At 40.1% G+C, this 18,417-nt stretch overlaps 1 protein-coding gene across 1 annotated transcript in view; it reads left to right on the forward strand.

The window, feature by feature from the left end:
• slc6a15 (solute carrier family 6 member 15) overlaps positions 1 to 18,417 on the forward strand; it is a 38,804-nt gene that overhangs the window by 3,418 nt on the left and 16,969 nt on the right. The window contains exons 2-5 of the mRNA XM_033038200.1: positions 7,346 to 7,805; positions 8,790 to 8,947; positions 10,652 to 10,778; positions 14,007 to 14,188. Of these exons, the coding sequence (XP_032894091.1) occupies positions 7,514 to 7,805; positions 8,790 to 8,947; positions 10,652 to 10,778; positions 14,007 to 14,188 (759 nt within the window). The 5' untranslated portion in view covers positions 7,346 to 7,513. The remainder of the gene's footprint in view (positions 1 to 7,345; positions 7,806 to 8,789; positions 8,948 to 10,651; positions 10,779 to 14,006; positions 14,189 to 18,417) is intronic.

Genomic DNA, 18,417 nt, shown 5'->3' on the forward strand with positions numbered 1-18,417 from the left:
ACACCGGCCAACATATCCCAGATATACGTCCCATCTGCTGTGTTTGGTCGATATCCCTCCAAACCTGAGCTATCCATGTACCTGTCTAACTGCTTCTTAAGAGTCATAGAGTGATACAGTGTGGAAACAGGTCCTTCTGCCAAACTCGCCCACACCAGCCAACAATGTCCCAGCTACCCTAGTCCCACTTGCCTGCGCTTGGTCCGTAACCCTCCAAACCTGTCCTATCCATGTACCTGTCCAACTGTTTCTTAAATGAACAGATAGTCCAGGCCTCAACTACCTCCTCTGGCAGCTTGTTCCATATACCCACCATCCACTGAGTGAAAAATTTACCCCTCAGATTCCTATTAAATCTTTTCCCCTTCACCTTGACTTATGTCCTTTGGTCCTCGATTCCCCTACTCTGGGTAGAAGATTTTGTGCATCTACCCAACCTATTCCTCTGGCAGCTTGCTCCAGAAAACCACCAACATTTTTGTGAAAAGTTTACCCCTCAGATTCCTATTAAATCTTTTCACCTTAAACTTATAACCTCTGGTCCTCGATTCACCTACTCTGGACCAGAGACTGTGTATCTACCAAATATATTTCTTTCATGATCTTATACACCTCTATAGGATCACTCCTCATCCTCCTGCACTCCAAGGAATAGAGTCCCAGCCTACTTAACCCCTGCCTATAGTTGAGACCCTCTAGTCTTGGCAACATCCTCGTAAATCATCTCTGTACCCTTTCCAGCTTGAGAACATCTGTCCTATAACACGGTGCCCAGAACTGAACACACTACTCTAAATATGGCTTCACCAACGTTTTATACAACTGCACCATGACCTCCCAACATTGGTTTAAACCAGCATCTGCAGTTCCTTTATACACTATACACCTCCCAACATCTATACTCAATACTCTGGCTCATGAAGGCCAAAAGCCTTTTTGACCACCTGATCTACCTGCGATTCCATCTTCAGGGAGCTATGCAACTGCACTCCTAGATCCCTCTGCTCTACAACACTACCCAGAGCCCTACCATTCACTGTGTAGGCCCTGCCCATGTTAGACTTCCCAAAATGCCACACCTCACATTTTTTTGCATTAATTCAATGCATTCCACAGCTCCAATTATAAAGCAAAGATACATAATTCCTTAGTTGTAACAATCTAATGTCAATTTCCTGCCCATATCGATATATGTGAATCCTTGGATGTACCTGTATATATTTACAAGCATACAATTCTAAAATAGCTTTGCATCCATATCAGGAAAGAGAAATTGTATTGATTTGCAGAAATTAGCAATGTTTGCAGAAGTTGGCCCTTATTTGTGGACCCCTAGTCTTCCTCCTACTTAAATTGAATGTCATAAATGCCATGTCATCTCAAAGTCATACAGCATGCAAACAGGCCCTTCAGCCCAACTTGTCCATGCCGACCAAGATGCCCCATCCAAGCTAGTCCCATTTGCCCGTGTATGGCCCATATACCTCTAAGCCTTTCTTATCCATGTACCTGTCCAAGTGTCTTTTAAATGCTGTTATAATACCTGCAGCAACTATTTCCTCTGGCAGAACGTTCCATGTATCCATCACCCACTAAGTGGCAAGGTTACCCCTAAGCGTCCTATCTTGCCTTCTATGTTATACATACTGTATGTCCTCTATTTTTTGATTCCCTAACCTGGGTAAAAGACTGTGTGCATTCAACATTTATATTCCCCTCCATGATTTTATACACCTCCATAAGTTCAGACCTCACTCACTCAGCCTCATGTGCTAGCTTGAAACATAGCCTGCCCAACATCTCCCTGTAGCTTAGCCCCACCGGCAATATCCTTGTAAATCCTCTCTGCACTATTTCCAACTTAATGATATCTTTCCTACAGCACGGTGACCAAAGCTGAACAAAATACTCCAAATGTGGCCCCACCTATGCCTTGTAGAATTGCAACGTAATGTCCGAACTTCTATACTCAATACCCTAATTGATGAAGGCCAAAATACATTTTTACCACCCTGTTTGCGTGTGATGCCAAACTAATTGGAATCATAAATGATAATAGTATATGTAAGGGATAAGTACAACAACATCAACAGTGCCTTGCTTTTAGAAAGTCATTTTTAATGCACTGAAATATCTCAAGGTTCTTACAACAAGTAAGATAAAGAAGAAAAAAATAATGTACACTGTTAGGGCATTGTATTTTCCAGTATCCCCCTACGCAAATAAAAAATATTCAAGACTTTGATAACAATCTAAAATTTGTATCTTCTGTTTATTGGCTCCCCATCCAATGGAAAGTTTGATGTATGCTTCTTCTTCTTAAGCCCTTTAGGGAGCATAGGCCATTGAGAATTGACATAGGCATAGGCCGTTTATGTATTAACGTTACTAAAACTACTATAAACTATGAACCTCAATCAGATCATCTTATGATCTTCTGCTAGGAAATCATTTTCATCATGACTTGCCTTTGATCGATAAAGCTAAAGACACACCATTTACAAGTCTCTCTCTGCATTCACCGACAGTGGCTTCTGTGGAGCTGAATGTTGAAATGCAAGTACAACCACAGTTAGTAACTTTGTATGTGTTGACAAAACTTAACTTCAAATATTTCATGTGTTCTGAACCTGAAAGTACAGAGAGTGATAATCTTCATGCAAATTGACACTTTATGTGTTTCAAACTGTGTTTGAGTTGGATTGGTGGAAGAACATGATTACAATAAGTGTTATTGGTCAGAAATGTTTGTGTAAAGGCACAATCTCTCCACACAATCTCTTATTGTAAACACTGCTAGATCAAATAATTTGCTGCCACTAACATGAGAGTAATGATTTCCCACCAAGTGAAGCATAGGAACAAGGAACACTATTGGAACATTGGGTACATCAATCCCAATTCACCATCTTGTTAGCCAGTGGAGTTCCTTATCTTTTAAATCACAATTCCATGTATGTATTAATGCTATTACATTTGAAATTGCTATCCATTCCTGTTTTAACTATATCAATTTGTTTTATATTTAGGGGTTTCTGGGCAGCATATTGTAGCAAGCTGTTTTACTTCAATAATACAATTACACTGAACAACATTAGTAGATTTTTAATCACATTTCCTCAATCATACTTAATGTCGACTGTTTAGCATTAGTCCCAGTTGAAAATAACTTAAGAACTCAGACATGAGTTCAAGTGATGCTCTGTCCATGAAGTCCATTTCAATCCAATTCCAAGTACCACCATATCAATTTGAATAGGCAAGTAGGGTAGCAACATTTGGTAGGTACAGCTCAAATGGGATTTTTATTTTACAGTTGTGTCACAAGCACAAAACAAAACTATTAATTAGCTGTCAATAAAATGTAATTTTTTTCCATTAGTAATATTAATACCCTATATGCTATAATAATTTTTAAAATCATGTTGACAAATGGACATTTCCTATATATTTGCATTTCCTTGGGAAGCATGCATCTTAAAAGTCACGGAAAGTACTCGACCACACCTTGCTAATTTAACAATAAAGGAAATTAGTGACTTGGCAAGAGGAACCATCATTACCCTACACCGTTGTAAATGTCCTTGACTTAATAAAATTACCATAATCTCACCCTTCAGATGCATGTGAAAATGACGTGTTATACATTTATCTCACAAAATATGAAGAAGTTACCTGCAGAGAACTGTTCAAATAATTCACTGATTTAGCAAGTTTATGTTTGTTTGGTTACTTTGATCACATTTAGACTTTATACTTTAAGATTTTTGCCTTCCATCACAGTGAGGAGGTGCCTGGTGAACTCACTGTGGTGGATGTTAAATTTGTGTTTATTGTGTGTTTTTGTCATTTTTATTATATGTATGACTGCAAGACAACGAAATTTCGTTCAGACCGAAAGGTCTGAATGACAAAAATAAAATTCAATTCAATTCAATAATTTGCCCAGAACTTTTTACTTCCCTCCTGCAGTGTTGGATAAGACAGCCATAAAATGTCTTCAGTTGTTACGATTGTAAACTTTGTTGACCTCAGTAATTTGCACTAATGCTTCTTTTCCCACATAGCCAGAAATTAATATACTATGAAAATGCATTATGAACACTACAACCTCATATGGGCTCTGAACTACAATAGACTATTATTATTGTTGCACTGTTTTGCTTGTTTTTGAGTATGTGTGTATGTGTATGTGTATATATATAGGTATGTTTTATGTGTATATATGCACATTGAGCTTTTCTTTCTCTCTCTCGTTTGTCATATCATACTATTTTTGCATATTCTGTTGTGCTGCAGCAAGTAAGAATGTCATTGTTCTAACTGGTACATATGACAATAAAACACTCTTGACTCCTCTCTTGAATTATAGTTTAGACAATAGACAATAGGTGCAGGAGTAGGTCATTCGGCACATTGAGCCAGCACCGCCATTCACTGTGATCATGGCTGATCATCCCCAATCAGTATCCCATTCCTACCTTCTCCTCATATCCCCTGACTCCGCTATTTTTAAGAGCCCTATCTAGCTCTCTCTTGAAAGCATCCAGAGAACCTGCCTCCACCGCCCTCTGAGGCAGAGAATTCCACAGACTTACCATTCTCTGTGAGAAAAAGTGTTTCCTCGTCTCCGTTCTAAATGGCTAACCCCTTATTCTTAAACTGTGGCCCCTGGTTCTGGACTCCCCCAACATAGGTAACATGTTTCTTGCCTCTAGCGTGTCCAAACCCTTAACAATCTTTTATGTTTCAATGAGTTGCCCTCTCATCCTTCTAAACTCCAGTGTGTAAGCCCAGCTGCTCCATTCTCTCAGCATATGACAGTCCCGCCATCTCGGGAATTAACCTTGTAAACCTACGCTGCACTCCCTCAATAGCAAGAATGTCCTTCCTCAAATTAGGGGACCAAAACTGCACACAATACTCCAGGTGTGGTCTCACTAGGGCTCTGTACAACTGCAGAAGGACCTCTTTGCTCCTATATTCGATTCCTCTTGTTATAAAGGCCAACATACCATTCCCTTTCTTCACTGCCTGCTGTACCTGCATGCTTACTTTCATAGAGTGATGTACAAGGACCCCCCAGATCCCGTTGTACTTCCCCTTTTCCTAACGATGCCATTTAGTTAGTAATCTGCCTTCCTGTTTTTGCTACCAAAGTAGATAACCTCACATTTATCCGCATTAAACTTCATCTGCCATGCATCTGCCCACTCCCCCAACCTGTCCAAGTCACCCTGCATTCTCATAGCATCCTCCTCCCAGTTCACACTGCCACCCAGCTTTGTGTCATCTGCAAATGTGCTAATGTTACTTTGAATCCCTTCATCCAAATCATTGATGTAGATTGTAAATTGTACCCCACTAGTTACTGCCTGCCATTCTGAAAGGGACCCGTTAATCCCTACTCTTTGTTTCCTGTCTGCCAACCACTTCTCTATCCATGTCAGCACTCTACCCCCAATATCATGTGCCCTAATTTTGCCCACTAATCTCCTATGTAGGACCTTATCAAATGCTTTCTGAAAGTCCAGGTACACTACATCCACTGGCTCTCCCTTGTCCATTTTCCTAGTTACATCTTCAAAAAATTCTAGAAGATTAGTCAAGCATGATTTCCCCTTCGTAAATCCATGCTGACTCGGACCGATCCAAATGTTCGGTTACCTCATCTTTTATTATTGACTCCAGCATCTTCCCCACCACCGATGTCAGGCTAACTGGTCTATAATTCCCTGTTTTCTCTCTCTCGCCTTTCTTAAAAAGTGGGATAACATTAGCTGCCCTCCAATCTACCGGAACTGATCCTGAGTCTATAGAACATTGGACAATTATCACCAATGCATTCACGATTTCTTGAGCCACTTCCTTAACTACCCTGGTATGCAGACCATCAGGCCCTGGGGATTTATCAGCCTTCAGTCCCATCAGTCTATCCAACATCATTTGCTGCCTAATGTGGATTTCCATCAGTTCATCTGACCCCATTTTGTATCCCTATAACACATCTGTGCTATATTTTAATGCAAGCAAAACAGACACAATACAGACAGTTGGAGATATCTACCATATATCTAATCCAATTTAATTATTTCAGAGTTTGCCCTGATCTGCCCTTAAATACATTTGCTATTCATCTGCAGAATGAAAATCTCCTATCCATGAAATATGCATCTATTTCTTATTCACCCTCATTGTATCTGGATTAAACTTTTAAAATGTTCCTTACTAGCAGTATTTGATAAATTACAAACTGCATGGCAACTCAATTACTGTGACCCATGACATTCTTTTGAGATTTACATCCATCCATGACAAACTCAGATGGCTCAATAAATCTTGGTATATTTATTTTGTCGATATTATCATTAGAACATCCAATAAACTTGTAAAACTGAAAATGAGTAGTGAATCAAGGACATAGCTTTAAGATGAAGGGGAAATTATTTCATAGGAATCTGAGGGGTAAACCTTTCACAGAAAGGGCAGTAGAGTTATGGAACAAGCTGCCAGAGAAGGTAGTTGAGGCAGGAACTATCCCATCATTTAAGAAACAATTACACAGGCACATGGACAGGACAGGTTTGGAGGGATATGGACCATACGCGGGCAGGTGGGACTAGTGTAGCTGGGACTGGTGTGGGCGTTGGGCTGAAGGGCCTGTTTCCACACTGTGTCACTCTATGACTTAATGACTCTATGAGCAGTGGCTTCTAACCATAAAACCCAGTGCATTTTCCAATCCTTTACCTACTTTTCCACAGTCTGCCATTCAGAGTGGAACATTCAGCAGTCCTTCGGGGATTCATAACATTTTATAAACCATACCCTGTCCACACATACACATGTTTTAAACATGCTTTTGGTCCATTGCCGTAATTTATTTCCCAGTGCCCTCACCCCTCTGTTCATCATCTAAGGGACGTTTTGTCCCCTCCTTGAACATTTAAAACACAACGCTGGGAACGAGTGTTATGACTTTGCAGCCAATCTTCATCAATAATAAGAAGCAAGAAGGCAAATGAATTATGAGTTTTAGATTGGCGAATACAAACGGTTTTCACAGTACCTTGGTATACGTGACAATAAACTAAACTGAATTGAACTGAAGCATATAGGTGTGCAAGGAAATAGAGAGATATGGATCACAAGCAGGCAGAGGAGATTAGTTTAATTTGGTATCATGTTCCACACAGAAATAGTGTGTCGCAGGGCCTGTTACTGTAGTGTTCTATGTTCTATGTTCTGTGATACATTAATGCCAAACCTTTAAAATGCCTTCTCAACTACTGCCTGAAACATTGCTGTCCTGGTGACCAAAATGTAAATGTTCTTCTCCCAACAGATTTGCAGTGTGGAATATTCTTTCAGACTCACCATAAATTCACCTCAGGCACTCGGTGATTTGTTTTTTGGTCTCCTCCCTTATTTGCCTGACATTTAGTTATTCTTGACTGGGAGTATCGCTCGACATTTGTAGACTGTTTCCAAATTTGTGGTCGAGTTTTTTCCAATGCCGAAAAATAGCAAAGTTGCGAAGAGAGAACTGGATGATGATGTCACAGAGTCTGTCAAAGATCTTCTTTCCAATGAGGACATGAATGATAACCAGTTTAAGAAGAGTGCATTGTATGTCGATGATTCGCAGACTGACAAAGATGTGGACATTGAAGAAGGATCTGATACTGAAGATGAAAGGCCTGCCTGGAATAACAAACTTCAGTACATTCTGGCACAGGTTGGCTTCTCAGTTGGTTTGGGCAATGTATGGAGATTCCCATACTTATGTCAAAAAAATGGTGGAGGTAAGGACACAGTTGCCAATATATTAATAACTATACACTATACTTTATAACTAATAAATAGATAGGATAACAGATCTGTGCTCCCCTTAAAGGAAACAAGATTTGATTGAGAAAAATTATCCTAGTAAAGTCCTGTCCCACTTTCCTGAGTTACCACAAATTCTCCCGAGTTTCCCCCTTGATTCAAACTCGGAGAATTACGGTAATAGCCAGCCGTAAGTACTCGGGCTATTTTTTTTACTCGTGGACATTTTTCAACAAACATCCCGACTTACCTGATGCCCCGAGTACCTACAGCTGGCATTACGAGCCGCTACTAAATATCTACGGACTCGCTACGGACATTCCCCGAATTTGAATCAAGGGAAAAACTCGGGAGAATTCATGGGTAACTCGGGAAAGTGGGACAGGGGCTTTATCAAAACCTTACAATTACCAGGGTCACGATGTGTTTAAAATTTAGAATACTAGAATTACCTTAACATTAAAATCAGCGATTTCTGGTTTGGAGAATCATTACCTGCATATAAGGCTCATTCTTAACTGCAGTCTTCTCAGATAATTTAATTGAACCTAAAGTTTTGTATTGACTGCTGAACATGTGTTATAATGAACATCACATTCTATAGTTAAGAATAATTAATTCATTTCTTTGCTTTGCATTCTGAGGCTTAGTTGCACATTTTGGAATTGAATGCAAAAAATCAAGAAGGAGCAGATAATTGATTGTGTGTCGCATTGAATAGCAGTGCGTTAAATTCAATTTGTTAAAGATTGTGGAAAACACATTTGTGAAGTGAAATATTTGATCCTAATTTAGTAAATCGCCGTCAATTCAAACAGAATGTCTGAAATGTAATAAATCCAAGTTGATATATTTCTTAAATATGTTTGTCGTTTTTTATGAGTTGTAATATGTCAGCTGATAACAGAATTGCTCAAAAGATATCAGTGGCAGGTTTTCACACCATGTTTTCTCTGCAGGTGCCTACCTTGTGCCCTATTCGATTTTGCTGCTTATTATTGGGATCCCACTCTTCTTCCTGGAACTTGCAGTCGGTCAGAGAATCAGGCGAGGCAGTATTGGTGTGTGGAATTACATCAGCCCAAGGCTGGGTGGAATAGGATTTTCAAGCTGCATTGTACGTTTAGAATTTTAAACAAATACTTTTACTTTTCTGTGCTAATTCTCGAAGCATTCGTTGACAATGTCCGCGGAATCTTTCAGGAAATTTATTCTGTTTCATCTGTAAATAGACAGAAGTTCTTTCTTCAAGATCCATTCATAAATGAATGTTTTAAACCATTCTAGCATACATTGATGTATTCAGCAGTTCATGGAAGTCAGACACAACATCTTTCATTCATGGCGTGTGCCCTCCAAGGTAGTTCGATGAAACAGTAATGTTCAAAATTGCTCACAATTACAGATTATTCAAAACTTTAATTCATGCCAACTTCTTCACTTCCTAAGGTCGGGTTTTGCTGCTAGCTTATTGTACAAAGTTCATAAGAGGTGATTGTGTATAGTTGTCATAGGACAGGCCACTGGAAAAATTAGCTGACAATGTGAGTACAACTTTAGCCTCCCACTGTGAATATTCAAATGGTAAAAACAATGCCCACAAGTTGCTGCAATGAAGTAACAGCTGGAAGCAGTTTTGTTTCAGGAAAATAAAGTTTTGTGTCCTGCATTTCAGATATAATACAAAATAAATCTGCCGAAACATGAAGTCACAGGTTATTAGTCCAAGGCTCCTTAAACAATATTCTCTACAAGTACTGACCCTTTCCAACAATTTCTGGTGGATGAATCAGGCTAATTATGTTTGGTCTGTCAAAGTACCAAATTTTCTGAGAGTTGGTATGGAAAATATCATCCTCTGTTTTGCTAATTTATTATTTAATGTGAGGAAAACCTTGGCACACTGTGGAACACAAAACAATTGTTATATAAAACAAAGCTGATTTGGAGCAAGAACATTCATCTCAGTCAAAGCATCAACTGTAAAGTTATATGCAGGCAAATGGGATTAGCCCAGTTCGACCAGTTGGGCCGAAGGGCCTGTTTTAAGTGCTGTATGACTCTATGAAAGGCACCAATCATTGTATTCTTAGATAAAAAACTCAGAAAAGTAAAAGTGCTGCAGAAATTCATTGCTGCTTCTTTTTAAAAAAATTTTGAAGACGTTTCCAGCCTGCATGCCAGCCAGGTTTTTAATGTTTATCAGGTGGGAAGGTTCCTGGGAAGTGAATGGCAAGTAAGCTTGATGCATCATCGAGCACTGGGTCAGACAGTTCGCCAACGTTGTGGAAGGCGTGATGGGGAGTGTTGGAGACTGAATCAAAAGTCACTGTGGTCTCTGAAATCACAAGACCCACATCAGAATACCCAATGGAATCTGCTGATCACATGGTCTGACTCCACAGAACCAAAGCTTATTGAGGAAGCTCGCTGCTCCTCTGGAGTAAGAAACTTGTAATTGTGATGACTATCTCATGGATTCAGTCTCTCACGAGCTCAGGATCGACAGTATGATCTCTTTCAATTTTTGGTACCAAGATTGTAGAGGATAGGTCAGCTTGTGAACCCTGGACATTTATTTGCTGCAGGAAACTCTAGGATATTTAATCTTAAAGCAATCCATTGAATCTGAAATTAACAAGTACTAAATTCACAATAAAGGGAAAATAATGTGCATGCATTAAACCTATGTAAACTACTGTGCATCATAATTTACGGATTAAACAATTTAAAGCATTTTTAATAAGAAGCTTGCAGTGTGGCATCTTATGTTTAACCCAAGAAAAGAAATGTGAAATACATCTTGGTGTTTTGATTTTAGGTGTGCTTCTTTGTAGCTCTTTACTACAATGTCATTATTGGTTGGAGTTTATTTTACTTCTCCAAGTCATTTCAGCACCCACTGCCCTGGGATCAGTGCCCCTTGGAAAAAAATGGGACCCAGACCTGTGAGTATACAAATACGTTGTGCGTATTTAAAACAAAACCAGCAAGTGCTGGAAGAACCCAGCAGATCAGGCTGCATCTGCTGGAAGTGAGACTGGTTCAACATTTCAGATCTGGGCCTCTTCATCAGAACAGAAAAGGATGATAGGATACTACTGGGGTGGCCATGGGGGTCAGATGTGAACAAGGTTACTTGATCAATAAGTGAATGGGAGCAGTGGAAGGGTAAGAACAGAGATGAAAAAACCCTAAACAATACCATGTTGGAGTTGCAAAGTGCGGAGTTGGAGGACAAGTTGAGCATTTCCTCCACTCCCAGAGAAAAAAAAGGACCAAAGCACCAAGTTGAGCTAAAATTACAGATGGATCATTGATGCAGACCAAGGAATCAAGTTGCCTGAATTCGTGGAATTCAATATTGAGTCTAGGAGGTTCCAACATGCATGGACGGAAGTCGGATGCTGTTCCTCCAGCTAGTGTTGGATCTCATTGTGAGATTACTGGAGGCCAAGTTGGAGTGGGATGACAAATTAAAGGGGCAGACAAGGAGAAGATCAAGGTCGCCCCTGTGGACTGAACACTGGTAGATCGACACAAAAACCTGGAGTAACAGCGGGACAGGCGGCATCTCTGCAGAGAAGGAATGGGTGATGTTTCGGGTCGAAGTCAAGTCTGAAGAAGGATCTCAATGCAAAACATCACCCATTCCTTCTCTCCAGAGATGCTGCCTGTCCTGCTGAATTACTCCAGCTTTTTGAGTCTATCTTCGGTTCAAACCAGCATCTGCAGTTCCTCCCTTCACTACATTTCGACTGAACTCTGGCGTTCTGCAAAGCAATCACTCAATTTGTGTAGATTTCAGGTGGAGACTTCATTGTAAACACCAGAGGCAGTGCACAGGAATGGAAGAAGTGAAGATGAATCATTGCTTTATTTTGAAGTACAGTTGGTGGGAAGGGAAGAGGTGAAAGGACAAATGTTGCATTGCTGCGGTTCCAAGGGAAGGTGCCATAAGATAGGAGGTGATTAGTGAAAATGGAAAAGTGGATCAGGGAGACACAACCAAACTGTCCCTGTGAAATGCTGAAAGGGGAGGTGAGGTGATGTGTCTCGTGATGGAAGCTCTGTGAAGGTTGAAGAAATTGCAGAGAATTTTCTGTTGAATATTGAGATTAGTGGGGTGGAAGGTGAAGGACCAGGGGAACTCTGTACTTCTACTGCCCTAGAGTAGGGGTAAGAGCAGAACCACAGGAGGTGGATGAGGTGAGTGGCATGGTTAACAGTTATAGTGGGGAGGCATAGTTCACATAGCACAAAGGCACCTATTTCAAACGCACATGTGTGGAAATACTCACTTTTGGAGCAGATACGACAGAGGAACTGGAGGAATAGAATAGAGTCCTAAAGGAAGCAGGGAGTGACAAAGAGTAGTTAAGATCGCTGTGGGAGTCAGTAGGATTATAATAGATGTTAATAGCTACACTATCAGCTGAGATGGAGATAAAGAGATCCAGAAAAGGAAGGGAAGAATCAGACATTGACGCTCTGAAGACGAGGGAAAGGCAGGAAGAAATTTAGCATAAAAAATATGAAATCTGCAATTGTGGAGGAAACAGTGCCAATGCAATGATTGATGTACTGTAAAAAAAGTTGACAGAGCAGCTCTGGGTAGGACTGAAACAAAGACTGTTCCACATCTTCCACAAAGAACAGGCATAGCTAGGCCCAGTTAGAGGCCCAGTTGGCATCTGGCCTATCTAGAGGTTAGTTCAACAGTGCCACTTTTGTCAGCATGTTTGATGGTAATATCAGGGTTGGTTCTCCGTGAATGGAGTTCTGCATGTTCAGAAGAGGATGGGTTAGAATACAAGAGGGAGTTGAAAAGTCAAGACAGTCAATGTCACGTCGGCATTTACCAATCCAGGGAGGGTAAATTGGCAGGAGGGAGGTGTCGAGTGGGTCAGGAGTATTGATGGGTGAAAGGGTTCCACAGAACATGGCAGAGCCGGAGACTGAAGGAGTGTTGTGGTCTGAGGAGAGTGAAAGGGAGAAAATCCTGAAAGTTATTGGAACGGAAGAGCAGTTTGTGCCCTCATTGTGCCACTTTTCCATGCAATACTTGTCATTTCACCTTTTCCCTTCCCACCATTCATGGGCCAAAGCATTCTTGCCAAGTGAAGCAGTGATTCATTTGCACTTCTTCCAGTCTAGCGCAACACATTCTGTGTGCACAATCTGATCCCTACATTGTGGAAAGCTAATGCAGATTGAGTGATTGCTTTGTGGTGTACATAGGTTCAGTCTACGTAGCTTTCTGTTGTTTGTCACTTCAATTCCTCATCTCACTCCCACTTGCCCTATCAGTCTGTGGCCTCCTGTACTGTCACACTGAGGCCCAGTGCAAGCTGGAGGAACACAACCTCACACTCTGCTGTGCACAAGACAGCCGTCTGGTCACAACATTGGATTCTACATCTTAATGCATCTTGATTTCTCAGTCTCTATCAGTCATCTATTTGTAATTTTAGTTTAGTTTGATTTTTTTACCTTTCTTTCACTCTCTGGGGGTGAAAGATACACTAAGACTGAATTGCCAGGCATATCCTTTCAAAATAATTTTGGACAGATGTATGGAAGAACTAACGAGGTATATGAGATAAATGCAGGCAAATGGGATGATCCTAAAATGTCATATAGATTGGCATGGACGCGTTGGGTCGAAGGGCCTGTTTCCGTGCTGCATAGATCTATGACTATAATTCCATGATTCCTTGTTGTCCACATTTTGCAACCCCCACATTTTTATGTATGTATTCTCACTCTTTAATTTTCCCGTTCATTCATTGACTAGATTATTTTGTTTACAGTTTATCTCCATGATCACCCTGATTTCATCCTATTGGGGACAAAATTCCCCTTTCCCACCTGCCCTAAAGTTTTCTAAACTTATGATGGGTCTGACCTGAAACATTGACCCTGTTTCTCTTCCCACTGATTCACTAAACCTGAAGAAGGGTCCTGACTCAAAATGTCACCTATCCATCTTCTCCAGAGTTACTGCCCCACCCGCTGAGTTACTCCAGCACTTTGTGTTTTACTAAGTATTTTAAGTGGTTTATGTTTTTGTTTTAGATTTCCAGCACGTGCCCCGTTTTTTTTGTTTGGTTTATGCTGTGTATTTGTACCATTATATTGTATTGAATGATGCAGTGTCCTTCTGTTTGTTTTAGTTGTTGTTCCTGAATGTGAAAAAAGCTCAGCCACAACCTATTTTTGGTACAGAGAAGCATTGGATATATCCGACTCCATCTCAGAGAGTGGCGGTCTGAACTGGAAGATGACTATCTGCCTGTTCATAGCCTGGTTTATGGTGTGTCTTGCCATGATCAAAGGCATTCAATCTTCAGGAAAGGTTGGTGGTTTTGTAATCTCTGGTGAGCATCATTCAATTTAAGATTGTTATCTATAATTTGGCAGTCTTCCAATCAGGCAAAATATTTGTAAGTACGAGTGATAACATGTATTCACTATTAGGCGGAAGTGAAGACTTTGTGCTTGCTTCCAATGTAAGTGCTCATTCAACAGATCATCAATCCAAAGAATACGCACAATGCGTTCTTTTTTCTGGCCATTAATTTTAATGTAAGATTTATCCCAGAAATTAAGAGAATCCAGTCCTTAAAAATATAGAACTGTATAATTTCAGCACTAAAATTAAATTTATTCAAAACCATTATCAACTTGATTGAATATTATAATTTGGGATCAAGACTCTCCAGTTATTTCAACTATTTCTCAACCTGTATAAAATCATCCAGAAATGTTATTCATTATCCACGCTCCTGCTAAGACTTCGAAGTTCATTTTATGAAGTCAGTGGAGTGAATTTCATAGGCAGAGCATATTACACTAACATTACCATATCATACATTAAGCTAAACTGACAGGAAATAAATTTTAAGACATATTTAGCCTAAATTTCCACTTTAAATTTCAGCTGAAATAGTCCAGACCTGGGAAAAAACATAAGGAATAGGAGTACAATTCGGCCATTTGGCCCATCAAGTCTACTCCACCATTCAATCATGGCTGCTCTATCTCACCCTCCTAACCCCATCTCCTGCATTCCCCCCCATAACCTCTGACACTAGTTGCTATTTGAATGAGCTCACTATGTTTCCATGCAAACAAAATTTATCTAAGAACAAGCATGAACGAGACATGCAGTTTTGACCATTAATGCATTGCTTCAAACTTTACAAAATCAGTGCTGTTATGGTTTTTATTTAACCCAACCAGTCTTGACTCTCTGAGTTCAGACATAATTCCACTTATTTCTGCAATTCCACTTGAACATCCCTGCATGGACTAGTGATAATTTTCACTTCCAGTTCCTCCATAAGAGAGTTCTCATATTGAACTATTTTTTCTCTATCCATCAACTACAAGATGTTATCGTCATTTCTTGGCCACTGAGGTCAAACCATCAATTGTGTCTCCCGATGCCATCAGTATTGATCTCACCTGCAATCTGGTCTCATAGGAATCTGATGCAAGTGCAGACTTCATGCCCCATCGTTTATAGCTGTAAACCCTAAAAGGGAAGCAGCCAGAAGAGTAATTAGAGCATTCAAGTGATTCCAACCAAGTGCTTGTTTTATATCTAGCAGCATTGCAATGTCACTTAAACAATCCACAGACCATTGGGGATACAAGTCAGGAGGCTGTCATCATAGCACAAGCTTAAAGAATCCTTAACTCCCGTCAAAAACACCTCTGGGTGTTTAAAGCTTTAGGGTGGCATGGTGGTGCAGCAGTAGAGTTGCTACCTTACAGCGCCAGAGACCCAGGTTTGATTCTGACTAAAGGTGCTGCCTGTGTGAAGTTTGTACGTTCGCCCCATGCCCTGTGTGTGTTTTCCCCGGTTGCTCCGGTTTTTTCCCACTCTCCAAGTTTGTAGGTTAATTGCCTTCGGTAAAGATTGTAAATTGTCCCTAGTGTGTAGGATAGTGCTAGTGTACAGGGATTGCTGGGTGGCATGGACTCAGTGGGCCGAAGAGCCTGTTTCCATTCTGTATCTCCAAACCAAACTAAAAACCTGAAAGAAATTGTTTAAATGATTAGAATTCTGAGCCTTAAGGGCTTCCACGCGTCCAGGTACTCACTGCTTATGAAAACTGTCACATTTAAAATCTGCTGCTCTACTTGACTCTAACCACTTCTTTGTAGGTCCTGCTGTAACCCCCTTGCTGAGTATTTGCCCTGGCAGATTTCCGAACTTTCCAAATTGCAGGCTGCCCGTAAGCAGTTCACGTTTACTCCATTTCTGTCTAAGTGCCACTGTACAACCATGGGGAATTGGTTGTCCTGCCAGATCTATGAGACAAGCAGAGAACCTGACTTTCCTTCCACAACAATGTCAGCCAGTGTACCTTTAACTCTCTCTTTCTTCATTGGTAATGAAGACATTGGGCATTTTTTCACTTCCATCACCTGAATGGTAAACATGAGAGGAAAATTACAAACTTTTAGGAAAGACTAAGGTTATATTCTGCCAAAAGATTGCCCAAATTAAGAGATAAAGACAGAATCCCCTCATCTACAGGGCTGTGTGTCTGATTCAATTTGTGTTACGTGAAGAAGCATGTTTTGAACTATGAGGTAGCTCATGTGGATTATGGTCCTTCCTATCAACATGTTTTTGGTCTGTTGATGTTGGCTTCCCCGAACTTTGAACATCGGGCAATTATATGGAGACAGTAAAATATAGCGGAATGGATTGTAATTGAAGATTCATGGAGTTCATGAAGAGAGACAGTGGGAATGTTTGTTTTATTCAGTTTGTTTAATGAACAAGGATGCTACAGAGCAACAAACTGCCACACGCAATGTTTCAGATACATTTTTTCTCAAATGCGGTTGGCTAGAAAATGTTGTTCAGAAGGGCAGCTTTGTGCAACTTGATGGATGACTACCAAAAGCAATGGACAATTAGCCAAAGGGAAGAGGCAACTTGGCTGAGAGACATAAAAGTCATGACAAAGGAGACAACCTGAACATAGATATTTAACCTATATAACCTATATACAAATATGAGAGGCTAAGATAGGATAGCAGTCAGAATCTTTTTCCCAGGGTGGAAACACTAGAGGGCATAGTTATAAAATCAGAGGGTAAGTTTAATGGAGATGTGAGGGGCAAGTCTTTTATACAGAGAGTAGTGGGGGTCAGGAATGCATTGCAAGGGGTAGTGTTGGAGGCAGATATGATAGTGGTGTTTAACATGGAAGTGCAGAGAATAGAGGGATATGGATCATGTACAGGCAGATGTGATCAGTTTAACTTGGCAATATATTTGGCTCAAATATTGTGGGCCTATGTTCTATGTTCCAGACAACACACAAGGCATATGGTCTTTGCAGAAATTATCAGGAATAATTCCCAAATGTATATCACCAGCAATAATAACAAACACATTGAGTGCTTAATAGATGTTTCTAAGATTGGGAAATATAGATTTTGCAGAAATGTACATCATCACAATTCAGATCTTTAGTATTGTCATTGACAGACTGTTTGCTGTCTTAAGAATGCTGCCTTTTTGAAAAAAAAAACCTAAGATTATTTATACCATAAATGGTTGAAATCTATAGTATCAAAAAATATTTCTCAATATCAATATCGAACACATGTTTGCGGGAAGGTTATTTTAACGGAGATAAAATCACTGCTCTGCTAAATTAAGACAGTTTAAAATATAGTTTAAATGAGGAATTTTTTGGGAAAAAAACTTAACACCTTTTATTTCCCATAAATTAATGTAACTAATAACAGAATCTTTAGGTGAAGGCTAAATATTTATTACCATAGCAGTTCCTAACCTTTTGTTCTCTGGAGTTAGGTCAGCTTTTTGCCCCTGGAAAGCACAAGTCCTGATTGTAGCCATTAGTTGCCATTAGTAGCAAAGAAGTCCCTCAGCCATCCGTCTGTGAAAGCACCCACAGTGAAGCAGGCTAGATGTAAATGAGGTTGGCTCAGAAGCATCGTTGAGCGATCACTAGCTGCGCAGAACACAGAATTTTAATAATGTGCCATCTGGCCGATATACATGATCCACACCAGTCATGCTCATTATAATCCTGCAACTTAAGTTCATCTACAAACAGAAGAGTGTATGATTTTGGATAATTAAATGAAAGCTTCTTAATTAATAATTTCAAAAGAAAATAATTTTGCTTCATGATATTTTTCAATCTGCTGCCTTGCCACCACCTCCACACCAAATTTTGCACAACAGTTGGCCAATTTCATTCCATTTCCATATATTTACAGTGGAGCAGAGGCAGAGCTGCTGCCTCATAGCACCAGAGACCTGGGTTCGATATTGACTACAGGTGCTGCCTGTGTGGAGTTTGTACGTTCTCCCCGTGATCGGGTTTTGGCCGGGTGCTCTGGTTTCTCCCACAATCCAAATACGCACAGGTTTATAGGTTAATTGGCTCCTGTAAATATCCTCTAGTGTGTAGGATGCGAAAGTGGGATAAGGTAGAAGTATTGTACGGGTGATCGATTTCAGCATTTACTCAGTGGGCCAAAGGGCCTGTTTGATAGCTGTATCTCTAAACTAAAAATGCTGTATCT

This window comes from Amblyraja radiata, chromosome 19 (assembly GCF_010909765.2).
Source record: "Amblyraja radiata isolate CabotCenter1 chromosome 19, sAmbRad1.1.pri, whole genome shotgun sequence".
NCBI classification, from domain to species: domain Eukaryota; kingdom Metazoa; phylum Chordata; class Chondrichthyes; order Rajiformes; family Rajidae; genus Amblyraja; species Amblyraja radiata.